Source organism: Chelmon rostratus, chromosome 17 (genome assembly GCF_017976325.1).
Source record: "Chelmon rostratus isolate fCheRos1 chromosome 17, fCheRos1.pri, whole genome shotgun sequence".
Taxonomy (NCBI): Eukaryota; Metazoa; Chordata; class Actinopteri; order Chaetodontiformes; family Chaetodontidae; genus Chelmon; species Chelmon rostratus.
Window position 1 is genome coordinate 16727088 of NC_055674.1, and position 16726 is coordinate 16743813.

The 16726-nt window shown below is 42.6% G+C and overlaps 1 protein-coding gene across 1 annotated transcript; it reads left to right on the forward strand.

Moving 5' to 3' along the window:
• The first annotated feature begins 1956 nt into the window (after positions 1-1956).
• On the forward strand, positions 1957-14538 carry baiap2l2a (BAR/IMD domain containing adaptor protein 2 like 2a). The gene is made up of 14 exons (XM_041956478.1): positions 1957-2010; positions 2434-2509; positions 4900-4986; positions 6583-6644; positions 6747-6818; positions 7072-7152; positions 7263-7394; positions 8493-8591; positions 9708-9780; positions 10633-10840; positions 11533-11601; positions 12473-12653; positions 14068-14108; positions 14457-14538. The coding sequence occupies exons 1-14, from the start codon at positions 1957-1959 to the stop codon at positions 14536-14538; spliced, it is 1317 nt and encodes a 438-aa protein (XP_041812412.1).
• Positions 14539-16726: the final 2188 nt, after the last annotated feature.

The window sequence follows — 16726 nt, forward strand, 5'->3', positions numbered from 1 at the left end:
CCTGCACCTCTCCTCTGGGAGTTCATGGGGAGTTCACTGACTCTGACAAAGACGGGAAAATTTACAGGTAGGTAACCATGAATCTGTCGGCGCTGTGGGTCGAGTGCAGTTCACAGCAGTGTGTATGTCAGCTTGGCTGGGTGGGGGGGCTAGTGGCAAAATATGATGGTTGAGGTAAAGGAATGAAATCAATAACTTTTGCACCACTCATCTGGGGTTTTGATCAAACATGGCAGAACAGCTCCCTCCCTGTATATCATGGCACAGCCTCTTCGTCTACTTTATTTATTTTTTTTTTACCTTGAACAGTTTGTACGAGTATGATTTCAACATCTGAGGTGATTAAAGTATCTGTTTGGATTTTTAGCACCTTTTTCTGCATCAAACACTTAAAACGATGAATAAAAGTAGTGTGTTCCGAACGGACTGAAACAAAAACAGTAGAGTTAGATATGGAGAAACATAAAGATAATATTAGCCAGATTGCAAACGCACATGAAGAATGTGAAACTGGGAAGACGAGACCTGGAAGGAGGCCAGAAACACACGAGAGAAAAACACTCATTCAAGGACATCATCATCCACACACAGACACTCTTCTTCTTCTTCTTCAAGACAGATGCAGTGCAGCAAGTTGGTGGTGATTCAGTTGCTTTTCATCTCCACATGCGCAGAAGAAATGTTTTTCACTTTGTTTTCCTCAGATTTAATGCTAACTACCTGTGCAGGTGATTTTCAGACAGTTAGGTCTCCATAACAAAACAACTGATGTTATGGACAACACGTTGTTAGGAATCAGTTGAGCACACTATCTATCCAAAGCAACTTAGAATAAGTGCATTGAACTATATGGATATGACCCAAAAGTGCAAGAATCATGCAAGTACATCAGCTTGATCAAATAAGATGAAGCGCTTCATGTGCGAGGAAGAAGATACTGAGCCCCCACCATCCCACTCGTCCTCCCAGGGAAGACTCCTGCGAGAGAGTCTTCTTCAGATGAAGCTAACGCATCAAACAAGTGCTCGGTCGGTCACTGAAGTACCAACCACACCCTCTGTTAATTAGTAATACAAGGAACCTGATGGTGGCTGGGCAATGAACTCATCCTGAACAGGCCTAGACCAAAGAAGAGCAGTGTGATATACGTTAAGAATATTCTAACTGCACAATTTATTAGTACCATTGGTCAGAATTCGACTAAAAGAGCACACAGATTTTAACCTAACAAAACAGAGCGAGCACAGTCGAGCAGAGGAATGCCTATTTAGAAGTATTTAGAAGTAAACATACTTTCTTACTTCACTGTTGAAGTAAGATACTCAAACAAGTCGGATGCACCGGATGTTTGAAGACCTGATATTAAAGGATAAAACCAACAACAAAGTGGAAACAAGGTCTGTGCGTCCAAGGCTGGAGGTCATTCCTCTGAGCCAAAGTCTAACAACTGCTGAGTGAGTCACACCTTTGCACCAAGTGACACGTTCCTAACGATAAAACAAGCATGTTATGATTCACGTGGAAGTCTGTCCTGCGTGCGCCGTCCTGCTGCTGTGACCGCTCACAAATGCACTAAATGTGTATTAATCTGAAAACAGTGCCCACAGTAGGATATATATATATATACAGTATATATATAGAATACAGATCTCTGTTATAGTCTTGAATAAAACATACAATGTGGCAAACACAAACACACGCCCAGACAGCCGGGGTTTATAGCATGTCAGTGTGTTTTATGGCTGAGCCATGTTTAATTATTTACCCCGGTCTCTCTCAGGCCACAGTGGTGTCGATTACCAACACACCGAGCTGCCTCCTCTCCTCAGCTCCACGTCCACTTCAATACGATTAACTCTCCTTCCTCACAGGGGCTTTGGTTCCTTTGCCGGATGATATAAGACTCGCAGACCCTCTCAAGGTTTCATTGGCGGTTGCACTATTCTGGATATAAACATGTCGGGGATGAATAGTGATCAGCTGCATCGCTCCACCTTGGAGATTTACTCGGTATGTAGAAGATTGTTGTCAAAATAGACCACAAACTTACCTGTGAGACTGACGGGCGCAATACATAACCACATGAGCAGGAGAGCTTGCAGAGGGGGGTCTGACTCTTCGGGAGACTGAGAGTTTCTGGAGAACGTGGGAACAGTTAAACTGTTTAGTGTAATTTCTGCCAAGCAAACATGATGCCAGTTCACGCAATCAGTGTCAAATTGAAGGAGTGCTTGGTTTGCTCGGTAACAGCAGAGATGTGAGCCCTCGTCTGTCTGTGCTCCGGTGTTGGGAGGGAGAGCTTGTGCTCATAAATACAGATTGAATTAAAGACGGATTTTATTGATTCTCCTTTAGGTGGGTCTTAAAGTTTCTCTGACTTTCTCAACACAGCAGTAACTGTGGCGTACGTGTGTGTGTGTGTTTCCCAAACAGAGCGTGATGGAGGAGTTTAACCCAAGCCTTCAGAAACTGGTCTCACTGGGTAACAGCTACATCCAAGCTTTCCAAGGTAGGGCAGAAAGGAAGATGAACAATCTGCTGATGATAATTTCTCACTTTTCGGTCTTCCGTGTGGGAAATTCACACACCTACATCTATAGGTGCTATAAACTAAACAAACTGTAACGACAGTACAGACAATATGGGAGCTGCCAGGCATCGTTTTCACTACGCCTAATTCCAAAGTCCATATGCTTTGGGGCTATCCTGGTGCTGTTAAAGCCTTGGTTATGGGCTTGTAACCAAGGCCTACGGAGGTTGTAATGAGTGCACTGTGAACAGACAAACAAGGCCCCACAACTATATTTGATTTCCATATACAGGAGCAGGGATTTAGGAAATTGGATGCAGCCTTGGCCCAACAGTGTTGAATTTATTTCTATGCTCCATTTTTGACTGTGTTTCCGCGAGAAGAGGTCACTGCAGAGCCGGGATTAAACTTTTCATTTGAATCTGAACGTACAGTAATTGCATCTGCATTTTATGTCTTCATTATTCACACCATAATCACCTCTAATCCCTGTGCGACGCGTTCAGCGTGAGAGGTCTTTAAAATGCTCAAATGCAAATGAGATTCGACTGCAGAAGCGGTTTCACACGATGGCGCTTTTACGCGTTACATTGCATCACAGCCGTTTGTTTAATAAACGCAAGAGTGCTAATGCGACACAGTCGACAGCTGATTCATGGCTGCGTCGCTGCACCAAAGCCTGCAGACAATAAATAGAGATTCTGATGTGTCTCGCTGCCACCTGCACAGAGGCTGTACGTTTCCTCCATGTGTTCAGAGTGGAGCCACAACTTCATGGCATATTGATGAGCTCAAGACAAGAAAGAGCTAAAGTAACAAAGTAACTAGCCTCTCCTCCTAAAATGAATTTTAAAAAAATCCATTTTTCAAATAGGTGGTGGTTTCTGCTCAGACTCTCCCATTGTTATTAAAGCCCCATCACATTGGTGGCGGTGTTATTGTAATGCATTAGTCTTACAGCCTCGGGGAGTGCGCGTTTGATTGCTTAGCATCTGTGCAAAAACAAGGCCAGTTTTTCTCATCTGCAGAAAATCCAGCTACAACTCACTCACGTCAGAAAGGGCAGGAAAGCTGCGCTCAGGGATCTGAGGCAACAGCAGGCTGAAGATGGGTCAAATTAAGCAACAAGCCCCACGAGGCTTTAGTTTACAGTGACTTTAGAGCAGCTGAGGGCCAATGTGTGTCTTATTGCTTTTATAAAACGGTTACGACATATACCTGGCAAGGTTTCACAAAATGAACACCTGGCAACAAGAATATTGCAGTAATTTAGTGATAACAAATAATCATTCTTCTGCTGAGCAATCTATTTCTTCAGGGACGATTAGCAGAATGGTTGCCAAGCAACACACAGTGGAAAGCCTGCGTAAATATTGGGGTGATTATTAACACTAATTAATGGATATCACCATTAACTCTGCAACTGTTGAAGTAGTGTTCAGTTCTATTAGCGCTCCTGTTTGCTGGTACAGGTGTGTAGTTTGGGCCCCAGCATGTAAACCACAGGCTCCGCCTTTCTCATTTATCACAGAGGCAGAAATCTGACGGAGGGCATGGTTTCGCTCGGTTTTGGTGATTTGCAGTTTAATACATTAAAATGTGAAATTTAAAAGAAACATCAACATCATGAATACCACTGCTGTTAAAAGCTAAGATGTTAGCTAGCGCTTCTCTGCGAAGCTAGGCTACTTACCTTTTCAGCATGAGTGGTTCAGCTGTTTTTATTCCCCCTCACTAGATTTAGCTACTACCTTATTTATGTTGTTTAACAAACAAAACCCCAGAAATGTTTGTACAACGAAATGTATATATTTTACAGTAATTACAGGAAGCAGCTAATAAAGCAGTGTACGCATATTTAGCTTGAGCTAAAGCTAACCGCGGCTATCTCCATCTAGCTTCGGCCAGATTTTGCTTTTCTGGTCTGTTTTGTAGTAAGTGTAGATTTAACATGCTGGTTTCTTTAAAATTAGACATTTCTGTGACATTAAACATTTTTATATGTTAAAACAGATTCCAATAAGTCAGATTTTAGTCTTTACAGCTTTTTGGTCTCACAGGGCAGCACAGTAGAAATAAGGGAGCATCCTTACCAGGTGGTCAGTATGCAGTGATGTAGCAGGTAGCGGTGAGAGCAAAGAGGGACTTTGTAGTTAATACTTATGAAAAAAACAAACTGTGATTTCATTGTGATTTCATGCTGCTGTGTTTCCCAATGATTGGAGAGTGATAATTGTTTAAATGGTAATTTGAATTTCTGAATCCTTTCCATTCCCTTTGTTATTTGTAATGAATCACTGTTTACCTGCATTGCTGGTAAACAGACCATTTGCATTACAAATGACTGTGCGTGTTTGTGTGTGTTTCAGCTCTTGCAGCGACAAGCGAGGCCTACTTCAGCGCCCTCTCAAAGATCGGGGAGAGGGCTTTCCACACCAAGTCCTCACACTCCATCGGTATGTGCGAACACACGCTCGTGCACAGCTTGGCTTGTGTGATCTCATCACTCCTGGGCGGGAAACACAAAGACATTATTTCTGTATCCAGGATGTGAGCGTTTTGTCTTTGATCTGTTTATAGATTGTTCTTCCGTATCCTGATGACCAAACTTTACCCCCCAGGCAGCACTTTATGACTCCTTTCATAATTACTAAGACCTAGTGCAAGTGTAAATTGTAGGTGCATACTCCTTGATGTGTAAGACAGACTGCAAGAAGTTAATGAATGAATACATTTTACAGTATCTTCAACAGTTAGTCATTATCAAAGACTTCTGCAGCTCCGATTGAGCTAATATTTGTGTTGGGCTAGAATACGGCAGGACTGTCTAGTTAGATTTTCTGCTCATGTCAAGAGTTCGGTTCAAAGTTAGTTTGCAACACAGTGCATGCTTGAGTCTGTTTTTATGTCAGTTCAAGCCAAGTGTAGAGTGCTGGCAGAGTGGCTATCAGATGACAGCAGACAGCATGAAAAATAGATGATGACAGGCAGCGGGCCGTGCTCCGCTCGCTTAACCCAGCCGCACTAAAGGGGAGTCGGGCTAGGTTTAGTGGCTGGGGTTGAAGATGAGACTGTGAGGAAATGAATTTCAAGGACAGCGGCAAGTCAGACTCAGTTCAAGGTTTTTAGAATACAGCGTTATCAATGGCGTAATAAAAGAGTACGTACAGGCACAGTGTAAGTCTGTGCCTCTCAAATGTTCCAGTCAAAGTTACCAGCAGAGCAGCTGAAAAATCAAAAATACTCAATAGAAAAAAAAAAAACATAGCAGCAAAGTTTTTATTCTTGGCTGAGGTGGAAAAGTTGGTCAATCGATAAAAGCCGAATCTGACAAAGTGATGGAAACAGGTTGGCTGAATGAATCATGAACTAATAACTGAATGTCCACTGAAGCTTCTGCTCTACTGAAGAGAGAAAAAAAATGGCTGCAGATGAAAACATCAGATCTGCAGTGGAGATGAAACAAACAGAAATGTCATATATATCATGTTATTTACATTTTTCTCTGCCATTTGAGATGTGACGGCCTCGCTTTTAATTACATCAACTTTTTGGGCCCTCTTCTCCCTCCTCTTTAAATACTTTTATGGCACCTGATTGGACCATTAACACCACCCATTGCTTATCACGAAGAACCAACTCCCAGTACTCACATAACAGTCGTGGATTTTAAATGACATTTTAATAACCATTAAGGACACTTAAAACGAGCAAAAAACTACATTAACATCATCACAGCCTGACCGCAGAGTGACCAAGAGCCATTTTTTTATGTGGAGCAAGGAATTTATTGCTTTTCTCCTGGGAATCAATCAAATATGAGTGTGTTCGTTGGTGTGTGTGTGTGTGTGTGGCCATAAATTACTCATGCTGCAGGGGCATAATTCTGTTTATGCAGTCACGTTGTGGGGACTTGCCTTCCTTTTGAGGACATACCACAAGTTGCCATAATGTAAAGATTATGGGAGAGTGTTTGCCATAGTGTCACTTTATTGTTTTCTCGTAACATATTTTAGTGAGTGTAATGTAACATGTAATTCTGTCCTCTTCAGGAGATGTCCTCATTCAGATCTCTGAGAGTCAGAGAAAACTCACCTTGGAGCTTGAGGGAGTCGTAAGTTTACATCAACGCTACACGACTCTGTGCAATCACAGCCTTTAAGGATGATCTCCATTCTCTCATGTGTTTCATATGAGTTTTTGTTTCTTTTTCCAGTTCCGCTGGTTCAGACTGGAGGTTATTCAGGAGTTGGAAAACAATGTCAGACTGGACAGACAGTACATATCAGTGAGTGAGGGCCAAAGCAGGGCCACAACAAGGTCATAAAGGACCCTTAGAGGATGACAAGCTGTTACCTTCAGGAATGAAAAGCACAATAACTGCAGGGCATCATCATGGAGTTAGTTATCCGATGACTTAATGTTTTGAAATATAGCTCACTTACCTCCCAGACGATAAAGAAGTAACAGTCCGTCATTACAACTGGAGAAGCCATTAGAGTGGATGGGAAAAGACGTGATGTGAATTCTCTGCCGTACAGGACAGCAGGAGGCATTATGAGATGGAAGTCCACAACCAGGCAGCAGCTCTGGAGAGGCAGCTGAGGAGAGGCGTGAACCTGGTCTGTGTGATTCTCTTTCTCTGTCTGCAAGCTGGAGGATAATCCAGCACCACCGTATATGACTGCGTCCTTGTACAATATGTATATATGTAAAATATGTGCATCCTCAGGATTACAGCGAGCATGTGGAGTTCCTCAGGAAGAGCCACAGCGAGGCTCTGAGGGAGGAGGAGAGACGCCACCGCTTCCTGGCTGAGAAACACTGTGGTCTGATCCAATCCATCGCAAACCTCATGAATAAGGTATGCAGCTTACCTCAGATGGCATTTGTGAATTCAATATTTTATGGTTTGTTATGGCTTATTGACTGCAGGTGCCAAACGGGTCGGTTTGTCTCACAACTCATTGCAGTGAATGTCAGGAGGACAATAACAGGAAGGCACTCAGACAGAGAACAACACAGTAATGTGTAAGCACTATGTTAGACGTTATAAGTCCCTGTAGGGAAATTCCTCCCCTTCATGACGAGGGTCAACCACAGATCAGCGGCTGCTGAGGCCCAGATGCAGATTCAGTTCTATGAGAGAAAAATTGCAGAGCTCCAGACTCAGCTGACTGAGGATGAACCAGTGGACACAGACCAGAGCAGCACGTTTCTCAGCTCCATCCAGTCAGAGATTGCCAAGTACCAGCACCTTATTGAAGAGGAAAATCAGAAACTTAAAAGATATAAGATTGAAAACATTCGACGCAAAGTCGATGGTCTCTGTCAGCCCTTTGAATAAATTCATCCTTCACTCCCATCATTTGCGCCCCCTGCTGGTAGTGCACCTTCATGCTTTTCACGGCTGGGCGAGGGGGGTTTATGACATGCTTTTGCGTGACACTGAAAACTTTCAGACAAAAAGTGGAAATGATGAGAAGGTTTGCCTCACTTCATCAAAGTTAAGAGATAATATGTCAGAATCATGAATTAGTAAGTAAAAATGTTTGACTTCTTTTTTTAGCCTTTTTTGAGGCACTCAGGAGCTTTCATAAGTACCCTTCAGCTTTTAGAGTTTTAATTGTGCAGCTTTAATCTGTTTGACCCGAGCAGATGTGGGTCTCACAAACACAGAGAGATAATAGAAATGCTGAAAGCATTTGTTTACAACAACAACAACTACAACAACTACAACAGCAGTACTCACAGGCCACTGCTTAGCACATGTGGATAACTCTTTACAGCTTATCTCCGAGTGCAGCACTAAACATACGTTCATGTTTATGAGACATTTCCTGGCCAATGAATATTAACACAAGCTGGTGACTATTAACACTTAATGGGATTTTAACGTACGTACGTGTGTGTGTGTGTGTGTGTGTGTGTGTGTGTGTGTGTGTGTGTGTGCGGTGTGCAGACAGGAGGATCTCTCCAGCAGAGAGCTGATGCCTGGGAAGATGAGCTGAACGCCACCAGGGGACCCGCGCCCAGACGTTTCACTTCTTTAGATAACTCTGTGAGTTCAGGGCACAGTTTATATCAGTTTATATATATTAATGTGTTAACTGAATTATTCAACGCAGGTCGGAGCTGGGCTGCATTTGAATCTTTCAGAAATCCAAGAATATGCTGCCTGTGTGAAATATAAGCCTGTCTTGGGGGAAGAGCTGAGGGGAGCTCTATAAGATCGGTTTGGGAAATGGATAACAGCATCAAAACTTTTAAAATTTTGTTTTCAAGTGTCTGATTTATCTGAACCATAAAACAAATATTAGATAAGAAAACATATTGTGATGGAACTGTATTTTATCTGCACCAAGAAAAGGTTAATGCCTCCACACAGACAGTGTGTCACAGAGAAATCAGTGAATTATGGCAATCATATTTTTGTGAGCACGGTGCCCTCTGGTGGTTGGAGTATGATCTAATTTGAAACCACCAGAATGAATCACACCAGTGAGGCGTGATACTGTTGGAGGAAAGTTCTCTGAGGGGGATTAACCTGTAGCTGAAAAAGGGAGACGGAGATCACATATTTTCTGGCGTGAAAGTAATTAATATGTGATTGTGATAAGGCTATAAGTAATTTCCTGTCAAAACACTCTTATCTTTAATATACATCGTCTGAACGAATATCTGAGCACAAATTCAGATGTCCCCGCATCTTAAAACCGTGGGATTAACACCACGGATAATTCAGTCTGAAGCCATATGGTCCTTTTCATGAAGGCTGCAATTAGGATTCAAGTGAACAACCAAGAGGCCCCTGAGATAAACCCTGTCAGTCTCAGCCTGTTCCTCATCGGAGGGTGACGTGTCAATGAACCCCACAGATCCCACATCCTACTGTAATAACAGCAAGAGGATTAAAGTGGATTCGGTGTTTGTTTTGGCTTGACGTGGGATTTATCTGAGCTTAGAACAGTGAAGCCAGTGTGGACAGATATTGTCGCGCTTCATGGTATGCGTTACTCAGTAACATACAGGACATCCAGCAAATCCTCCACAAGGTTTCTTTGGCTCCTGGGCTGCTGCTTTTGCTTATCGTCCTGGAGTTTACAAGCTTTGTTGACGTTGCAACAGCACAGATTGACAGTCAAGCCGTGTGCACCTGTGAACTTGATGTGTGCAGGTGGGGGTGAGGGAGGAGGAGATCATCAGAAGGAGCAGAGAGGAGGTGACCCTCGGCCAGATACCGTCAAGGGGTGAGTGGTTAATGTAATGTGAACAGGGCCTCATTCCAATACTATATTTATTTCTAGTGAAGATATCACTTCACTGACACCATGCTGGAAGACAATAAATTGAAAATGTCGACACCTGACACCGCCATCAGAAAAGATTTGGGCTTGACGTTGGTGCCACTTGTGTCACGTTGTGTTTAGAATAAAAGCAAGTTCTGACTGTAAATCATTTGCAGCCCATAATGCCTCCACCTGTAAATCACAGCTCATTTTGCCTTCATTCCACCGCCCGCTTTATCATTCTTTAAGCCTTTTATCTCTGTTTCTCTCTGTCTCATCTATCTTTCTGTCCCTCCTCATAATTTTTCACGTCATGCGCTTTCACACCTCCTCATTTGTACTTCCCTCTGCAGAAAGTCTAATTATTTGGCCTGCTTATCTAGAGTAAAAATAGATACGATAACAAGGCATCAAATACAGACAATAAACAGAATATTCAAGAGCACTTCCACTCATGTTCCACTTTTGCCCCTGTGAAACACTGCATGCAGCGGGCTCGTCTTCTGTGGGCCAACTAGAAGGAAAAACAAAAACAATGCCTCCCTCTTTGGTATAATCCAATGAACTGCATCCTCTGCCATCCAAGCACAATAATTATGCACAGACTAAGACACTGAGCAGTCCGCTAACTCCCTGAGTTATGAATACCAGGGCCGCAATGAATGAAGAAATAAATTGTAGCCATTTATATTTTTAATCAATCATTTCACCAGGGATCCATCTTTGCCATTTAAGAGGGTTTATCATCTGACTTGTGCTGTAACAAACGGTTTTCTCTGCTGCACCCCCACGGTTCATTTGTTATCTCTGCAGCCCCGTCTCCCCAGGGAAGCGTGTACCACTCTAGAACGGAGTCAGTGGGAGGTGGTGGTGGAGGAAGATCCATGAGGGCACTGGCGGACCACCAGCCTAGCGCCTCCAACCCAACCCTGCTGCCTTTCTCCAGGGGAGAGATGATCACTGTGCGGGTGCAGCAGCCCAAGAACGGCTGGCTGTACGGCCGCGCCGACGGTGGCTCACGGTGAGTGATCTCCCCTCGTGATTGCGTGAATGCAGAGGCATCTGTCTCTCCCGCTTAACCATCTGCACCCATTATAAATATGTCTGGTGCTCAAGTGAGATATACAGTCCTTTTGTTGCTGCTGCTGCACTCTCTGTTGCACACTGATACCGTTCATTAGGTCAATATACTACATTCACTTTCACATTTAATGTTCCAGTTCCCCTTCCTAAAGAAAAATCTGGTGAGAGAATGATACATTTTGCTTATATAGAAGCTGCTGTTTGTTGGGAATAAATCAAAAATAAATGAGTGTAAGACACAGTGAGTGTTGTTACAGTGTGAGCTAACAAATGGGGAGAGAATAAAAGAAGAGCAACGCCTTAAAGGAGAAAAAGAAGAAACAGAGAAACAAAAGAAAGGATTGATTAAAACATGAATAACAAGACCAGGACCTGGCAGCTCTGTAAGAAATGTTTTCTATGATCACCACGTAAGTTTTAGCGTGTTAGCATGACAAGATACAGCTGAGGCTGATGGGAATGCCATTAGTCAGGTATTATATAAAATATTGGACGCGTTGAAATTCCAGTGGATGACCACAGTCAGTTAGGCATTCAAGCATTTGTCTTTTCTTACTGTTTTAAATACGTGTACATCTAAAATTCTTCATGACCTTCACACTCACTCTCATTTTTACTCTCTGTTGTCAGTCAGGGATGGTTTCCAGCCTCCTATGTGGAACCAGTGGATGAGCCTCTATTTTCAACCAACAACTCTCGGTAAACATCCAGTGAAAGTATTCAACAAGTATGAGTGCGAATGACATTATGCTATAATGAGTGCGGGCTGATGAAGAAATATCATACTGCATCTCACTGACTCTTGCTATGCCAGACATCATGGCGGAAGGTTTCCAGCACTGAAATGCAAGTTTTGTTCACGGTAAATATGAAGCTACAGCAAGCAGCCGATTATCTTAGCTTAGCATAAAGACTGGAAACGGGGGGAACAGCTAGCCTGCCTCTGCCTCTGTCTGAAGGTAACTCAATCTAAAGCCTCTGAAGGAACATTGACAAGGGACAGCGCTTTGTTCAATCTGCACAAACCTGAAGCTTCATTGTATGTTGTTGTTGTTTTCCCACATTGAAATATTTTTATTTGCACCCATTAAGAATTGATGGAGGGACCTCAAACCAAAGGATGCACCTCCTGCATAACGTGCGGCTTGAGTTTCGCAGTACATTTTGCAGCTCCCGCAGGCCGTCCTTATTGTTTTATGGGCCCAACATTTTTAAAAGAGGGTCAGCATGAAACTCTAGCCTGGAATAATAACATGAACTATTTAAGATATTTGGGTGACCCATAGCTGTGAGGAAAACCAGTAGGAGGTTTTAAACTAAAACTTTGCACAGTCGCTGCGGACACATGCCGTGGCTAAAGGCCTAAAATGGGAATGTTAATGTAGGTCCTGCATGCCTGTGATGCCAAGTCTCACACGCTTTAAAAAGCAAATCGTGCTTCACCTCAAATTTTTTCTGTACTATGAAGGACATTAAATATTTCAAGAGAAAATCAAGCTAGAAAAGCAGATATTTTACCTTTTCAACAAACAAAACTCAACTCTGAAATTCAATTTTATTGTCACTTCAGCAGGCCCTCTCTGCGAAGCAGCAGCAGCATGAACAACCTGCTCGAAAGCGGAGGCGGAGGCTACAACGCACCCCTGCCCCCGCCACCTCCACCACCACCTCCATCTTCAAATAGACAGTCTGAGGTGCCAGCAGCCACAATGACTCTTGACAGAAGGCCTGAGCTTAAGTCAGAAAACAAGGTATGGCTATCAGTCAGTCTGTCTGATTCATTGATCAGTGTAGTCCATATCAGTTAAGTCTCTCTATCAAAATATAATCAATCTTTTTTGAAACATGGTCGAAACATGGTCTGAAATGACGTTTTCTGTATTTTCCCTCTTCTTCTGATGTTTTTTTAAAGCATTTTGGGCAGTGCTTACCAACAAGGGATCTTTTATGAAGTTTTTATTTGTACCTAATGCTTTATCAAGTGTTAGTAAGTCATTTATTCAATTTTTAGATCAGTTGTAGGCTATTAATAAGAACAACTTTTGGGTTGTAGAAAAGCATATTAGTTGGCATTTATCCTTTCACAAATATTACTTATGTGTTTCTCACTTTCTCATAAACCAGTCTGCAGCTACTAATTTTGATAAGTCATGAATAAATGTTTTTATCATCATGTCTGCAGTTATCGCGCTATGGATTCTTGTCCAGCTCCTCTTTTCAATTTTTACCATTTAACAACCTAAAAGATATTTTTATATTATTGGCTTTAAAATATAATACAGAATGTAAATTTGGTGCTATTTCCCAGTCTGTCCAGCAGGGGCACTGTGGCAAGGTGCTGTTCTCAATGGCACCACACCCCTCTTTCTGGTGGATGCAGGGAGGAAGCTCCAGCTGCTGATGGTGTATTGGCGAGGAGGTTGTGTGCATGTGTGTGTGTGTTTGTGTGTGTGTGTGCTCTTGTTTTGGTATGCTGTAACTTGAGACTGTTAAACTGAAGACCTATTTGAAGGTCTTGCGACTAAATAGGTCTGGTACACAGAGTAACCTTTGGGAAGCTGCAGTGTGATTATACTGCCGCTGTCATTTCTCTTTGGTGCTATTTAAGCACACAGTGGTTTGAAAAGTCAACAAACTGTCAAATTTTCCTAATATTCCAAATTGCTAGCATATTTAAGGGACAGTAAGTGAGCACAGAAGCAAGTGTGCATCCTTCCTGAAGCCTTCCTCCTTGCTAAAGTCTTGAACATATTCATGAGAGAAATTTGTGCTGCTTTCAGTGACGCTGCGGAATATTTAGCTTCGAAACTTGTTCTCAAGTCATCAATGCCAATGAGAAAGCAGATTTATTGTTCATTATAAATGTGTTTTTCCTTCATTGTGACATTGATGTATTTTCCTTCCTGGCTCTGCATGGTCTCCGTCGCTCCCTTGTTCATCTCCATCGTAAAAATCCGATTTTGCAGTTTGTGTCAACGAGACACACTTTGAAGTCGTGCCTGTGACACCACATCAATGAGAAGCTTGTGGGAGGACCGACTGAAAGCACGGGGGCGAGGGGTCAAAGGCTAGAGCCCGCTGAGCCTCCATTAGTGCATGTGACCACATTGTGCGGTTTGGCTTGGCCTCCACTCATCCGCACCTTTCTCCTGTTTTTTTCCACAGAGATCAAACCCGAATAACTCACGACCAGAACTCTTCCCGAGGTACGTTAACGTAACTGTGGCTCTGCTTGAAGTATATCATGAACACATTAAATCGTAGAGCAACAGGTGAGGGCAGCGATCTTGATGGCGCAGAACGCTTACTTTCCATTTGAGTGTGAAGTGGCTTTCAGCGGGGAAACAGTTTGGGTTGTGGTCATTTGGGAGCCATGGCGCTCGCTCTCACTTCAGGTGAGCAGGCTGCCACGTGATTCTTGTACAGTTTGAGACAACTTGCTCATTTCTCTTGCTATAACCTTTACTGTTGGGCTGTCATGATGTTGGTTTTCTCCACTTCTCTTCTTCCCACATTTAATGCCCTGTCTTCCTCGCTCTTTTTGCTTTTTAAAGGGGCACCAACCCGTTTGCCACAGTGAAGCTGAGGCCCACACACACCGACGACAGATCGTCCCCACGTTTTAATCGACAATGACGTCTTAACCCTGAAAACAGAGGCTCTTGACAGTTCAGTCTTGGCACTGGAAATAGCAGTATACAGTTTATGGTTGAAAGTGAGTAAGTGGACCTTGAGTGGAGGGCGTTTCGTCAGCTAGTGTTTTCATACCTCCGACCTCAGTTTGCCATACCGTCAGACTTCTGCACACAATGTTGGAGAAAGTGGACACAACTTTTGATAAATATTATAGAATTCCTGCTTCGCACAAGGAAGTGTGGATATTTTTCGGATCTTGCTCAACCAGCAGCTGACATCTATTTAAGTTTTTTGTAGCCTTTTTCATAATTGAAAATTACATTTTTGATATGCAAAAATAGTAAGAATGAATCACTGTGAAACAAATGGCTTCCTGTAACATAAACTAACATGCACATTGATCTCACCTGATCCTAAATCATCATTCCTTCTCTGACATGATTAGATATTGCCAATGAATGACTAGCATCTACGATGTGTATATATTGTACAGTACAAGTTAGGAATTAATGCATGCTGGTGTGTGACATGATTCACCTTTTTATGTAAGATCTGTAAGTCATAGCTCAGGGATGGATGCATGGTGCCACCAGCTGCATGTAGCTGCTGAAATAATCTTTTTTATGTTTCAGGTTTTTATTGCATTGTATCTACACCATTTTTCTCTACATGGTCCACTGAATTAGGTCCATTAATAAATATTAATTGCATTACTAATTTACTTTAGAAAATGGCTCGTGGAAAATGAAAATGTAACCTCTGGCAGATAATGTAATATCTTGTAAAAAATAGGATAAAATGTCTGAGCCAGAAATGTGATGAAAAATGCAGTGCATTCATGGATAATGCAACACCATCTTTATAGCGTCATATAATTACTTTAACCAATGTGTTTCACCTTATTAGCTGGTGACATTTCTTTACTGCTTGCATAATGATAATAGTGATTGGTAATGTAATATATTAAGTAACAAGAATAAAAATGTAAGTTATTACGTATAATAAAAAAATACCAGTGTTACATCATCTGCTAAAGCTCCTTGATTTTTAATCTTTAATGTTTGTCTATAACTTTAAATATTTGCTACTAAATAAGCAAGATTCTGTTGTAGATGTTGCTAAATTCTGATTGGCACATGGAAGGACGTGACAACGCCGCTTTCCAACGGAGCCCCGCCCACTTCAGACCAGCGAGACAAGCACAGACAAAAGCAGAAAGTACAGGCAATCACTCGTGAAATGACCAAAACTTTTCTAACTTTGGCAGAAAATAGAAACACATCACTACTAACAGGAAGCTGGTTGAGAAAAAGTGCATCACACTCGTAATTATCACGCCGTGTTCGTCAAAGGGGCAACTTTTTACATGCTTGCTTCACTGATTTTGAGAAGCGCCTTGCCACAGGTTGAAGACTTCCACATGTCGCGTCCCATTAACCCTCCGTCCCTCCTGTCACCGTTTGTCTTTCTTATGAACGACACTGACCCGAGCAGTCTGCTGGGACCGGTGGTGAGCAGCGTCTGAGCCAGGCTGAATTAAACAGTCCCGCTCCCTCTCTTTGAAGTGATAGCCTCTGAGCTTCAGATCTGTGTTTATTTGCTCAGGCAGTGAAATGGCCTACTAAAGAAGATCAGGATTCCCGCGTTGCCTGTTTGGGTCCTCCGCCGGGGATACTTAACCCAAATTGAACCTCAGTGTGAATCCAATTCTGCTAATGGCTTGACAGCATGGTTCTGTTAAACTAGCACAGCACTTCTGAGTAAAGACTCGTTGGCAAGTGGAATAATGTGGCCTCCACCTCCTTTCTGTCTTCCAGCGGAGCTGCGTTCATAATGGACTGCGGAGAAAGCGCTCGCAGAACGAGCGTCTTTATGCAGCTTCTTCTTCTCCTGTCGCTGCTTTGACGACACAGTCAGTGTTAATGAATACTAACAAATGACGCTGAAGGCTAATTTTGACCTTCTTACTTATTAAGGTACGCCCCTTTATGCATTATTAGGGTGCTGTCAAGATATGCTTCACTAGTTCTGCTTGATAAGAGTAAAAGTGGCAGCGAAACAGAGGAAGGAAGGAAAGAAGAGGAGCTGGACTGAGAGCGTAGAATCAGAGAGAAGAACCACATCAAAGCGAGGAATTAACAGAAGTTAGTGAGTCAGTGCTCGAGGCTTTGTTTTTTTTTAATCAGTT